Source organism: Thermobia domestica, chromosome 3 (genome assembly GCF_964235325.1).
Source record: "Thermobia domestica chromosome 3, izTheDome1.hap1.1, whole genome shotgun sequence".
Classification (NCBI taxonomy): domain Eukaryota; kingdom Metazoa; phylum Arthropoda; class Insecta; order Zygentoma; family Lepismatidae; genus Thermobia; species Thermobia domestica.
The window spans coordinates 222,188,822-222,203,779 of NC_137456.1; the positions used below are offsets into that span (position 1 = coordinate 222,188,822).

General features: G+C 35.5%; 1 protein-coding gene across 1 annotated transcript in view; it reads left to right on the plus strand.

The window, feature by feature from the left end:
- Positions 1–14,958, plus strand: part of LOC145681586 (uncharacterized) — a 43,973-nt gene that overhangs the window by 13,549 nt on the left and 15,466 nt on the right. Inside the window, exon 3 of the mRNA XM_081753213.1 lies at positions 10,693–10,813. Coding sequence (XP_081609339.1) covers positions 10,693–10,813 — 121 coding nt within the window. The remainder of the gene's footprint in view (positions 1–10,692; positions 10,814–14,958) is intronic.

Here is a 14,958-nt window from a genome sequence, read left to right on the forward strand (position 1 = left end):
ATCCACGGCCGAGTGTGCTTTGGATGAACACTGTATCAATTGTTTTCTTTCCTTTTTCTTTTTTTGCGAGGGATTCTGCCATCTTCTTGCAGATCCTCATTGCACCAGTTCTTCCAAAATCGTTACGTATTATAAAAGTCTGTCTCCTTTAACACACAAGTTATCATTGTAAGTCATAAACCTGCATATGTAATGATTTTATTTAATTTCATTTTATCCACTGCATTCAGTTCCTGTTATAGTTATGCAACCGCGCACAACACATCAAAAATTCTTCGCCACCTTGATTTTGTTCAAAATATTTATGGTCTCTCAACGCCATTTTTTTAGTTGTTGAAACATCGTTCCATCTATCAAGAATCGGACCCATCTGTCCTAACGGAACATCCGGGACCCCACTTCTTGTGGAGGACTCCCTTGCGCCGCCACTGAACAATTCAGAATCATGCATTTTTGGATAGAGCAGATTACAGGGCTCAGAAAATAACATGCCGCCTGAGCTCAATAGCTAATAGTTTTGGAGATATTCGCCCCCCAAGTTCATTTTCCCACGGTTTCGGAAAGTCCTAGCTCTGAAATTATGCACTTTCTACCCCGGGACCATATGAACTTTTTTCTTATTTTGATGTGAGGAATCATCTGTTTCAGTTTGTCGGTCTAGTTTATTAATACCCTGTATATTCATGCATGACGTCATGATAAAAATGGCCTCAGAGTTAGAACATTTATATTTGTTTATATCTCAACTTGAGATTACGTTTCTAGGAACCCTATAGGTGCGTATGCTTAAAAGTAGTTTCCTTGGGTTTAGCGTCCCTTGATTAATATATAAAGCACGGTTAGAACTGTATTGCAGCGTCGGTACTTTTACCATTGTCATAAGCAATACTTCAAAGATCCAAACTTTGAGGTCATTTCTCACGTGATGCCATGGACGAATATGTTTAAAAATAGTTATACTGAATTTAGTGTCTTCAACCAAGTGTGGACGCTTATTGCTAATGGTGTGATATATAGTTCTTTGGTTAAAAATGAGAAGCAGAGATTTGTATGCAATGAGTGACGTAAAGTACTTCAGCATTTTTTTTTAAAGTTAAGGCATCTTGTAGAATCATAATGTATACCTTCAAGACTTTTTGGATCATCTTCAGCAATGTGTGGTTACCTCTAATTGTCTTCGTACTCACCTATTAAATTTTCATTTTTTCTTTATAATTTTCCATTTCAATTTAAAGTTTTTCTTGAGATTAATTTTTCGTTAAAAATCTTTTTTTTTTGTTGTTGTTGTATTTTCTACTAGAATGTTCCGGACATGTCCTTTAGGATAGACCCTAGTAATATTTTTGTATTGGTATTTTCATAACAGCCACAGAAATTTAGTGTTGTGTAATCATTGTACATATATATTACATCTTTCTCACATTTTCACTAGATCAAAATATAATATATAATTCAGGTATGTTTCATGGAAACCAACATTTGTTAGTCGTTTCCAACTTACATACCACTAGAAATCTAGACCTGACTGTTACTTTGGCCATTAATTGTCTATCAGGTCTATTCTCCTCCCCTATTCCATTCCTATTATGTCACCTCTTTATATACTTTCATGTCGCTTACTTCTCGCTTTTTCAATTTTGGATGCTTTTCAAGGATATTTACAAGCGCAGTGTTTCATAATTTTACATGACGTTTTGCTTCCTGCATTCCTCTTAGAAGATGGACAAGTTTTAATGTTTTCCAGTTCAGTTTCATTTTAATTCACACTGGCACGTAGCCAGGATTTCGTGAAAGGGGGGCGTGACATGAAATACTGTGGTCATCATACCAGGGGCTCGATCACTCTAAACTATTTTACTGAAACATATATTGGTTCGTTTAGCCAGGATTTCGTAATGGAGGGGGGAAGTGTGACATAAAATTCTGAAGGCCCAGGAGCTTAATCAATCTAAACTACTTTACTATCAACATATATTGGTTTGTTAGGACAATAAAATTAGGATATCTTGGTAAGTATTTTAATAACAAACTATGAAGAAATCTCGAGTAAAATAATAATAATAATAATAAAACGCATTGAAAAAGATTTTACAATATTTACGTCCTTCCTCCGTGTATTCAAATATAACAATTTTCCTTTTATTATGACCTCAACTATTATAAAAAGGACATATTCATTATTATAGAAAGTACTTCAATAATGTAAAAAGTATTTGAATAATGTCTTGTAAAATATTTTACAATATCTGCGTTCCTTTCTGTGTCGAATCAAATGCTAATAGAACTTTCTTTGCACATAAATTTTTGTTTTTATTATTCCGTCAACTACTGTCGGTTCGAAATGACAGGTTAAAGGAGCAGTAGAAAATTGTTTTTGGAATAATATGTTTGATATTGCAAGGATGCGATGACGATAAATTATGATAAAAAAATGTCCACGCTGTTGCTCAACGGCACTATGCATTCGGAAGCTTGAAATCTCCCTGACTAGTAGCAGAAATTCTGAGAATTCTGTAACTTTTCTAGAAATTTCAAATTTTCTGATTCTTCCAGGATATCGTGTTCACCTCGCCACCATGTATTGCAAGTAATACAAATCTCCTCATAAGAAAGAGTAACCAAAAGCTTCCTGTAGTTTTTACTTTTTTTATTTTTAACGCTGATCCTTCTTTTTCTCATTTCATTTTGTTTCTTCATTCCTTAATTTTTTCATTTCTGGTCTCGAAGGGGGGATCCGGATCCCCCGGACCCCTTCGCTTGGCTACGTGCCTGATTCACATCATTTTCTTCAAGGTTTCCTTAGATTTTTGCCTTATTCTTGTTACAAGACGAACGAGTGTCATGACTACCTGAACCATCAAATGGGATCAAATCCGACGGATCTAGGACATTTTCAACTGTGTTGGAACTTTACTACATTATTTTGTTAACATAAAAAACTTATCGTAGAGGATGTGTCTCAGAAATGCAATAAGCACAAGAAAAGAATTTTTGGGCTCCAAGGAAGCAAACTGGAGCCACCTAAGTTTGATATAGCTTGTAAACTAGACCACGAAGAACACAAATCTGAAGGAATTTTAACAATCAGACTTTCGGAACTCGAGATATTCGAACATAAAGTGACCACGAAAGCAAACAGGACCCCATCTGATTCTTATATATCTTGTGAAGTAGATTACGAGGAACATGAATCTGAAGGAATTTTGGCATTCTGAATTTCGGGACTCGAGATATCCCAACATAAAGTGACCACTGAAGCAAACTGGACCCCACCTGATTTGTATATATTTTGTAAACTAGACCACGAGAAACACAAATCTGAAGGAATTTTAACAATCAGACTTTCGGGACTCGAGATATTCAAACATAAAGTGATGATGAAAGCAAACTGGACCCGATCTGATTGGTATATATTTTGTAAACTAGACAACGAGGAACACAAATCTGAAGGAATTTTGACATTTCAAATTTCGGAACTCGAGATATCCTAACATAAAGTGACCAGGGAAGCAAACTGGACACCACCTGATTTTCATGTATTTTGCAAACTAGATCACGAGGAATAACAATCTGAAGGAATTTTGATACTCCGACCTCCCGAACTCGAGATATTAGAACTTATAATTTTAACTACAGTGTATCTACACGAAGCACAATATTCTCTATTTGAAACATATGTTCTGTGGGATGTAGTTATGGTATATTTAGTAGTTTTAGCAACACGTTTTTAGCCCCGTCAGAAACTGAAACTCGCTATTGAGATTAAGTAAGTGTTGCAGACCAACTTTAGAAATTCAGTCTATAAGTAATGGATATCTCACATGTTAGTCTAGTGTAAAACAGTTTAATAGAAAAGAATACAGATTGGAACTGCAATTCACAGTTTACAAGCGCAGTTCCTGGGGGCGCGGTGGCTCAGTGGTAGAGCGTTCACCTCCAGTGTTTGGGGGGTCTCTGGTTCGATCCCAGCTTGCGCCGTGTGGACTTTGTGGTGGACAACACCGTGCTCATGGGTTTTCTCGGGGTTCTTCCGTTTCCTCACACTTTCTTCATTCCACCATTTCACTCATCTCTCATCATCACCGTCTCCTTTAGTCTAACCGGCATAAGCGTGGAACGTAAAAATTTAAGATTTCATTTCATTTTCATTTCAAGCGCAGTTCCCACCATAGTTGAGATAATAAAGCGTCAGTGTGTTTAACTTTGCACCTGGTCTGCCAATGTAACAATGTCGTATTTAAAAAGGTTTCTCAATGCTGATAATCACTTGTATCAAAAGTATGCACAAAATAATTTAAGTAGCCAAAATCATGAGTATGTAACTTCACTCAAGAAAAGAAAAAAATTTGTTGCTTTGAAGCACTCTGGTAATGAGATAAACATTCAGTTCAATAAAGAGTTGTTCTTTTATATTATTCTTGATGCACCCTAACTGACAAACACTTGCATGCAAAAGAAGAAAAGTAGTTCTCACCTGCTATATAGCATTCAGAATGAAGAAAGAAAATAATTTTTTCACTTAAATACCTAGGTAAAATATTAATTCTGCACTTTGATTTAAAATAGGCGAATATACAGTTTGTCCAATAAGTCAGTTATATGGCCTACTTGACGGTCATAAAGTATTCTCCTGTGTTTTTGGCGTTGTAAGAGATTTAGTTATATTTCATGGAGACAAAGGATCGTGTCTTTTCCTCGCTGTTTATGTGGTAGTAATTTGTGTTTTTTTAATAATACGAATAATGTTAAATAAAAAGGAGCAGATGAAACAGTCACGTAAACAAATGATCATAGCAGAGAAAACTAACAACGGAATATGGCCTGAATTGGTTGATTTGACAAAGGACAATTTTCTCCGAATATTTTATTCTGAAGAATTCACTATTGAATTTTTACATAAATATCGCCTGATTCACAGACCAGAAGATCAATACACAGAAGATGTTGTCTGCCATCTGTGCCAGAACAACTTAAGGGTTGTTAGTCAGAAAAATTCCAAATTGGGCTGGGGCTTTCGTTGTATGAACAAAGGATGCAAACTCCGAAATTGTTCAAAGTACAAGCATCTCAAAGGAAAATGCAGCACCCTGTGCACACAGCGATTCTCATCGTTCCACAACACAATTTTCGAGAACACTCATTTGACATTCATTTAGTCTTTCATCTAATTTGCATTTGGCTTACAAGGAGAAGACTACCGACAAATCGATGCTTTTGAAAGAACTAAAGTACAATTTCGGATTGGACAAAAGTGTTTCGTGAAATATGTTACTTTGCTCTCCGTAAACGACCAAAGTTCAGAGGGATGCCATCAAGATTAACGAATGTCATCTCTACACACTCAAGACCAACCGAAGTCCAAAACTGAGAGGAGATTCTCTATGGGTGTTGGAGCTACTGAAAAAGACACTGGATACTGCTTTGTTGAAATCACAGAAACAAGGAATGCAGAAATCCTGGAGCAGATAATCCGCGATAACATTGAAGAAGACTTGACTCTGACAACTGATCATTGGAGTGGCTACAATCATATAGTGGAAAAGTGCAAAATTCACCACAAACGAATCAATCATTCACAGTGCTTTAAAAAACTGAACGTGAAGGTCACGAACGAAAGGGACTCACATAAGTTCGAGCTTGTAAGAATGAAAACAAATCATTGCGAAAATATGTGGGGAAAAATGGGACCACACATCAAATAAAGAAGATTTTATCGAATTCTCATCCATCTATTGCGATAAATTTGTTTACTTCCAGACTATTCTCAGGCCTTTGAAATACAATCATACGGGTTATATCTTGAGACATTTGCGGCGAATGTTCCAACAATTGTTCATCGCCATTCGAGACGTGTATTCCGGCATTGGAGGCGTGTGATATGAACATCCTAACGAAGAAGAAGAAGAACTTGAAGTCTATTTTGTTGAGGAGCCTCGTTAACATGACATATCCCCACTCAAAAAAGATGTTTCTGCGAATCACTTTGAATCAGCTATTTTGCTACTAAAAAGTAGCAAGGAAACCAAGAATCCGCCTCCCAAAATTTCAACAAAACCAGACTAGCATCCATCAACTCAGCATCGAAACCAATCTCTTGTAGAACTGAACATACGATCTCGTGTTGCACTAAGGTGGATGCGTTTGCATCACACATCCTGAGGATCTTGATACATTTCTTCCAACTCTTAATTGGGTTGATGAAGTTTTCCAATCTATTCAGCATCAAGATCAAGTCTATCTCTGGCAAATTCCACAGGTTCATCCCTCGAGAGACGAACATCATATGCATCGGCACCCTCAATTGGCTTTCTAGTTCACTTATTTCACAGTTCCACGGATAAATGGACTTGGCAATTGTTTGTTTTAAAACCATCAGCTCTACTGTCTTCGGTCATGAATTGTACGCTTACTTTTTTTACGAATTTATACTGTCAAGTACATGTGGAAGTTTTGAGACTGGATACTCACTCCTCAAGAAGATCCTCAACACGAAACTCAGCGTATCCAACTCTTCACCGACAGCCAAAATTATCTCCTAAATCACGAAGATCATAGCTCTGAGATCGTCTTCGAAGAAAACATAAGTGAAGGTGGAATAGCTGAGGAAGGATGGGGAGCGTCATTAGCCTGGCAAGAGCATTTTGTAGAACAATTTACTGTTATAGCCTAAGCAAACGAACAGGATTAGCAGCGGTTGAAAACCATCAAACCATTCCAAAGTAGAAGAGTTCTCGAGAAATTGCCATCAATATACACCTGATGTTTACCAACAGTATGATCCCTTAAGAATGTTGCTTCTTGATGCTCACTATGAGCCACTTATCAATGTCCAGAAAGAAATTAACTTTCATTTTCTTAAGTTATGAATTTGGCTATTCTATTCATTGTTATAATCTTATGCATTAAACCTATGTAGTGCCAGTTTGCATTATGAAGTTAATAAATAAATAAATATGTGGTATGTAGTTATATATATATATATATATATATATATATATATATATATATATATATATGTGTGTGTGTGTGTGTGTGTGTGTGTGTGTGTGTGTGTGTGTGCTCTTCAACAAGCACCTGGTTCTCGTCCCGACGAATGGAAACTGCTCACGCCGGCCAAGAGTGCTTACGTTTTATCTTAAAATACATCCCACAGGACATATGTTTCATATAGAGAATATTGTGTTTTCTCGTATAGATACATAGGGTCTATATTAAACTTTAATGTCTCGAATTCCGGAAGTCGGAATGTCAAAATTCCTTCAGATTCGCGTTCCTCATAGTCTAGTTTACAAAATATATAAAAATCAGGTGGAGTCCAGTTTGCTTCCCTGCAACCAAATTTTTGACGAATTGTTCACATAGTTAGAAAACATTAAAATATGTCCGATGTCGCCCCATGTGGTCGAGTGATTACGGACACAATAGTACTTCAGCATAATAGTGCGAAGCTGTGTCACTATGGTGTGAAATCGGACCGTAAACAATATTTGAAAGCAAAAAGGAAGGTTGTCGGACATTTATTTGAATGCTTTTATAGTTTCAATTATACATTTACAATTATATTTAATATAGTGACATACCAATGTCCTGTAAACTTGGAAAAGAAAAATACATATTGGTTTGAACCAATAGGACGATAGAGAACAAGAAGTAAGATTTGTACACACAGTCATGTTCCGTTTGTCCATTTGAGCTTCACATTAATATGCAGTTATGTGGAAGTTTACCCCTTACTTCACGAGGCTTGGCTAACACTCGGAAAATCTGTTCTTTGCCAACCCTATCTTCATCATCCAGATAGCCTTTCTGCCAGATATCACTTTACAAGATACCTTATATCTTCAGATGTAAAAGGGAAACCCCAACTTTCAGCTCTAAGAATGCCATGCACTAACATGTTTTCGTCTTCTGCACTTAGAACAGTTTGGCCTCTCCTAGTTCTGGTGTGTTTGTTTTTTATTATCGAACGCGGCACCTGATAAGCATATCTGCTTTACGATAGGACAGTCTTCCCTCCTCGACAAGGACAACATGAATATTAGCTTCAAGTCGCGCCGAATTGCAATTTCGTTTTCGCTACACACCAAATAATAATGTGGCACCGTCCAAAATCACCCCTACATCACTCTACTCCATTTTCAAATATGCACAAAGTTGCAAAACGAGAGGTTATTACTTATGTAACCAACGTATATTCATAGCCAGTAACTGAGGGTTAATAGTTTCCGCAAAAGGTTATGTGTAGTTTATTACTTTGATCTTCAATCACGTTATTTCCCAGGATACGCATTTTCTTTCTCTCCACAATGGCATTTCCACCCGTGTGTTTAGGGGTGGTAAATTACGTTACTGCTTTACTATTTACATCTAATGCGTGAGGCACCACCAATTGACCACCAGCCGAAACCGCGACTGTCTAGCTTTAACAACAGCAGAGGAAGCTACAAAAACAACAAATTAAATTCCAATCGTCCGACTTTAACCCATTTGTTGGTAGTTGAAACTTGCGAACAGTCGTAGAACAAACGTTTCATTTGTACTTAGGAACAAAAAATCTGCACACCGAAATATTTCACAAGCTTATATAGCAATTCAAAGTCTACTACCATGCCAAGTTTAATCCAAATTGGATGAGTTTTGTTGAACTCATAGAACATATAGTCCAATTTATGATTAATTTCTGATTAAGTTTTCAAGGAAAAATCTAATGAATGATGAAAAGAAAGTAAGTAAGTAAGGCCCGAACACAGGAGTATTTGTGTAGATAATTATCCGAATTTTGCAATAAAACTTTAAAATATCAATTTTCTTCCAAATGGAGTACTTCGTAAGTCAAATCACTTTCAGAAATATTTTTAACAACTGTGTGGATGCCCTTCTTTCATCTAAAGCAGCTTCGTAGCGAAGAAATTGCGAACAATGAAGAGTCCTATACCTTGAAAAAACTGGGGAAATTATTGTATAAAATGAAGAACACTCATTACACGATCGGGGAATGTTAAGATAGGGGGATTTGCTCCTTACTTTTATTGTTTATAATGTGATCTTATATTTAATGAAAGATGTGGGCTTAGAAGTATGGATATGTTCTGGATACACCCTTGGCCAAACAGGACATTTTAAAATCAACGAAATAGAGGCATCAGTCCTTAAAGTGTTAGCCAAATAATTGGCATTCCTTCTCACTTCGCTTTCACAACTCAAGGTTTGACATGACTTGACTTAAATTTAGCATTCCTTTCAACAGCGAGGCTATGTGAGACGTGGACCCACGGCTTAACGTTCATCCGAATCACATGGTCTCCCACCGGGAATTGAACCCAGGTCTCCCACGCCAAAGGTGCGTATGTTAACCGCTTAGCTACGAGGAAGCTCAACTCAAGGTTCGATAGAAAACGAAATAGGTTCACACAAGGTTCGATAAATGAATCTTTACTTTTAGTTACCGAGTGGTAATCACTTGTACTATTATTATCTGTTGACTAAACGAACAGGGACATAACGTTCTGTAGATCACATGTTTTTGTCCTCTAATTTATCCTTCTAAAACTCATCGAAATGTCCACTGATATGAAAGGTTTGAATTTCCAGTTAGTTCGAATTCTTTTTCCCTTCTATTAGTAGTTTGAGCAACTTATTGAAGAAATTTGAAACTTATTTACTTATTTAAACACTTTATATTTAAGGAAGCAGTAGTAGTTCCTTAACCTTTAAACTGAGGATGGCGTATATATAGGTCATGCATAATATAGAGTTGTATTTCGGGTGACCCGTACAGGATGACCCAAAAGAAGTGGTAAAAGTTGAAACCAGAGATTCCTCGCGGCAAACCAACACGGACGTTTATCTGAAAAACAGCCCTGAAATGTACAGGGCGGTGCTAAACACCGCCGAAAGTAGTGGAAAAATTAATTTTATACCTGCGCACCGTGTTGACGTTAGGAACGAGGAAGTCAGTACGTAGGTACTTACAAAGAAACTATATTTATTTTACCTGATTGTTATGTTCAAAACCGTGACATAACTGCTCAAAGGTTTTCCCATACGTTGTCTGGGAATTCATCAGGTGAATGTACGGCCGCAGGAAGAATAATGCGGAGCAGTGAAGATGAAAATAGACATGGATGACGATTGTATCCATGTATCGCCTTCCTAGCTCCCATCATCATCGTGGTACGCGGATGTAAAGACCCTTTTTCCATCACTTTCGGAGGTGCCTAGCTTCACTCTGATAAAATTTGGGACTTTTTGTCAGATAAACATCTTCTGTTTCGGTTTAGAACGAGGAATCTCTGGTTTCAGATTTTAACATTTATTTGGAAATACTTTGAATTAGGTTCTACTGGATCTGCCAGAAGTTGTTTATTCACAATTTTGCTACGAGATTTAGTAGTAGTGTTGTTGCAATAGATATAATGAAAAGAATGCTATTTTTTCTATTTTAATTTTTATTTTAAAATAAATTTGCAAACAAATTTAAGAGGAAAAGAATGCTTTTCAAGAGCAACTTGTCACCAAAACTTTCATACTTGAGAGGTTAATACACGCAATATAATAAAGAAGAAAAACTAATTATTTGCCCAATCGAAAAATTAAATGTTGTTAGTACTATTTCAGTTATATGTATTTTTTATTCTGTCCCAGATTAGCAAAAATAGCATAACATAATTATTTCTTCAAATCGACTTTTAGGTCAAATTCAAGCAAAATTACCTGCTTAAGGCTGGAGGTGTGCCACCTACACAAGAAACAGTAAATAGAGTTTACGATGATAGATATATAACCCAATATGGAGAGGATTTCATCAGACAACGTAAGTTACAATGTATTTACTTACTTCATATTATAATAAACTGTGATACTATAATATTATATCGCCATGTACATCAGGATATTCACTTGCTCAAAATGGTCGCTGTGAGTTTGTTATATAATAACAAAGATTCGAGTCAATTGTACAATACAGTGGTTGTCTACTTGTGGCACAGTAATGCTTGAAATTGTATTTGTCTCATAATGTTTCTTCTATTCAAAATTTCTGAATAAATTTAATAATGGTAGTGAATTGTGTCAGTCTTAGATCATGTTCTTATTTTATTACTATTATTATTGTTATATTACACTTATCCCTCTATTTTATGGATCTCCCTCTAATATTGGAAGCAACGGACAAAAAGTGGAGCAGCCGATTCCGTTCGGAAGTCCTGTTCCAACAGCCTTTACCTTAGGCACTAGCTACTGTTCTTTATATGCATTGCAGCTCAGTGATAATATATCATAGCAGCTGGAAACCTCCGATGACTGAGAATAAATTTCGACAAACGAAGAACACTTCTTCACCATCCGTGAATTCTGATTTTAAACTGAAAACAATGAATTTACGACATCGTAGTGTATATTTACAGTGTATTAGACATTGCTAGATTGGATAGCGTTCTTGATTAAAAGTACAGTATTGCACTATTCCTCTTTCAAACATGATGTTATTGTCTGCATTGACCACTATAGACATAGTGTCGGAACACACAATTGTTGACATCGGACGCATGTTCCCCTTTTCTTCGTTAAAACGAAGGATGAGTATATATACAAATCGTAGCAATAAATTTAAAAGATATTGAGAAAATTTACCGGCTGAGATGGATTTTCGAACAACATTGTATGTGAGAAATTTTTTTAGCATCTTACTGTAGAGTCTAGACGGGAGATTTTCAACTTGAGTGTCTTGTAATAAAGATGTCACGAGATAAATTCAGATTATAAGATGAATTAGAAACTAGTGATAAAATAATACCAAATTCCTTTACGTTTGTTCAACGTATTAACTGTGTGATTGACTTGTGGATTTCTATAATTTTATGCAAGTAATGTTCAATGATATCACTAGATGTTTCTGTTCTTAACTATATATTTGGGTTTATATTTTAACTCTTCGAGTCTTGACACCGTAGCGAACAAAATAGGTCATATCCTACTTCTTCAGAATCTGCTCATTATTGTAACTTTGTTTATCAGCGCCCGGCGCGGGCTGCGATTCTACCGCCCCTAAAAAGTTATGTGTTACCCCTCTTCTCGTGGTGAACCTTAATGCTATGTGCTAAGTTAATTATCAATTAAGGCAAAAGTTAGCGTACATAGCCAATTAGGAGCATTTATTTTCATTTTGGTATACCAATGTTTCTGAACACTGTACTTACGCACTGTACGTACGCAAGTTTACAGCACTTGCAAATGAATTTCACACGTTTTCAGGGCAGCGAACTCTGAAACTACATCATCAAAATCTATTCCATGTGTCAAGTATCTTTGAGTAATTAAAATTACCAAGTTAGTCAGCCTCGCCTGCGTCATAGAAGATCTTAAGTAAATCTTAATTGGCTTTAACTTAGAGAAGCTGTTCAAATCTGGCAACGATAATTCGAATCATCAAAAAAGGTCCATTACAATATGACAATATTTGAGGCAGAAATACCAAGGTAAAACTGTTGGATAAAATGTAGTTCAAAGGGACAATTATCCATATCTCCTTGTTCTGATTTGTCATCTAATTTTGGCAAACGTTTCCTCTTCGCTTGAAATTCTTCCTTCTTAACGTAACCAGGCATTACGCGTTTCTACTCGTATTCCTAACCCCTGAAGCTTTGATAGTGCCAAGAAGAAAAATTGGTTGTCTACTTCATGAAATTGCTGAAATTTTATAGAAATCTCTTCTGTAATCGTATCCAGTTACATAAATATGTTTTCGTATTTGAATTCAGCATCTACATATCCATATCTGTGAGTTTGCTTCTTCTTTCATGTTCAACATTGTGTAAGCTAGATATCCAATTACTTGCTAACATCCTTGGCAAAATTGAATCCGTCATCCACACGGTTATCTTTGTTATTCAGGAAGAACGATTCTACTGCAAAGTATTTTGCCACACAATCATGACTATTTATTCCTTTTGTTTGCAAGTACAACTATGTGTCATTACTTTCCCCAAACACACAACTACAGAGCCCGGGATAACACAAAAGTGTGAATGATTGCATTGCAAATAACAATAAGGCATCAGATTCTTGTTGTATATCTTAAACAAAGATTTGGGATAAGTGGGGTGAGGTTGGTTGTATAGTACATTCCATCGAATTTCAATCAAACCCTTCAAAGTTTGTCCTGTAACAGCAATAAGAGCGATCCATCTATGGGTTGACCAGTAGAAAAGAAATCAAAGCACCCTTCAATGTTGAAAAGAATATACCAGACTCATCTGCGAAGAAGGCAATGGATACGCCAACCATATTCTAAGAATGATTTGTGAATGCTACGAATGTCCTTTAAGGGTCACTCTCATTAATGCGTTGTCGGACTCCAAGCCTAGAGACATGGTAGTATTCTATTTGTCCCTCTTTTCTCTTTTAAAAACAGAATTGTGCAAAACATTGCCACACATGTTTACTCATTTTTCATTATTTGTTTACGTATCGAATTTCACGCCTCCAACTTAAGAGAATACTCACATTAAGCATCTTTTAAATAAAGAATCGAAAATTTGAATACTTAATGGAAACTTTCCTCTTTAGAAGTCGAAGTTTGAAAAGGTTGAAATACGTTTCAGATTAATTCGAATTACACGTTTATATACCAAATTTCTTACATTGAACTTAAACGAATACTGATATAAAGTTTTTCTGTGTAAATAATCGGAAATTTGAATATTATAGAAATTCTTTTCTTTCCTCATTAGATGGTGAATTATTGAAACATATTTTATTTTTAATTAAGAGTTTAAATATCGAAAATCCACTTCTCTAACTTAAATGAATCCTGGTCCCGATGTAAAGATGTTCGGTCACCTAGAGGCCATACCGTTCAACGTCTCAAGACCAAATTTAAAACTTTATGTTTTTATACGATTCCCTAGGGATATTTCTATTTAATTTTCTTCCTACCCCTAAAACTTAAGGTTAGCTTACTCAAAGGTGAAAATTAAAATTTACGATTTTCCCAAAAATGGCTCTACCGATTTCCTTCATATTTCATAAACCAATGTTCCAATCGTTATTCTAGGAAATATCCAGAAAGGGTAGTGTATTTTTGGGGTGAGTTTTGCGGACTATTTTCTCAAAAAGAACAGGCGATTTTGTTCAAATTTCATTAAAAGGTGTGTTTTAATAACCTAACAATATTGCATAACTTATTTTCCTTGAAACAATTCATAAGAGGTAGTTTAATCTTGAAGATGAGTCCCCCTCCCGAAAAAAAGAGAAAACACTCAGATGATTTTGTTCATGTGTCATTTATAACTCTACAGTGTTCCGCAAAACATTTGGTACGAAAATGTTTGCAAAGGTAGTTTTTTATAATTAATATTATATATTTATTATATACAACTTAAGCGATTTCATTGATATTTCTCAAATAAATGTTTCATTAATAACCCTAATACATGATGGTCGTTTGTTATTTAAAAAAAAATATCCAGAAACAGTAGTTTACTTTCGCGGCTGAATTTTCTTCAAACAAAGTTTTCCAATAACATAATTTTGTTCCTATTTCATAAATAAATATTTCAGTAATAACTGCAATATAACATGATTTAGTTTAAGAATTAACTAAAAAAAAAGTTTAGTACGGTGGTTCGTACTTTTTACTTATAACATAAAGGCAAAGTCAAACAAATGGGCTTCCTAACATATTTTTCCTTTTCGTATAAATATTATAATTAGCATATTTCAACTGCAACTAATAATAATAATAATAATAATAATAATAATAATAATAATAATAATAATAATAATAATAATAATATAGTCTATGCATTGTGAGTTATTAATACTTTTTCATTGTGAAGCAGGGCTTTCTGCTCGTTTTTAGTATGTGAAACTCCGGTCCCCCCAAGAAGACCTTGCTGAGTATACCCCTGTCTCATCTTTCTAATTTCTTTTGGAGCCTATGTATTCTTCCGATTTTAT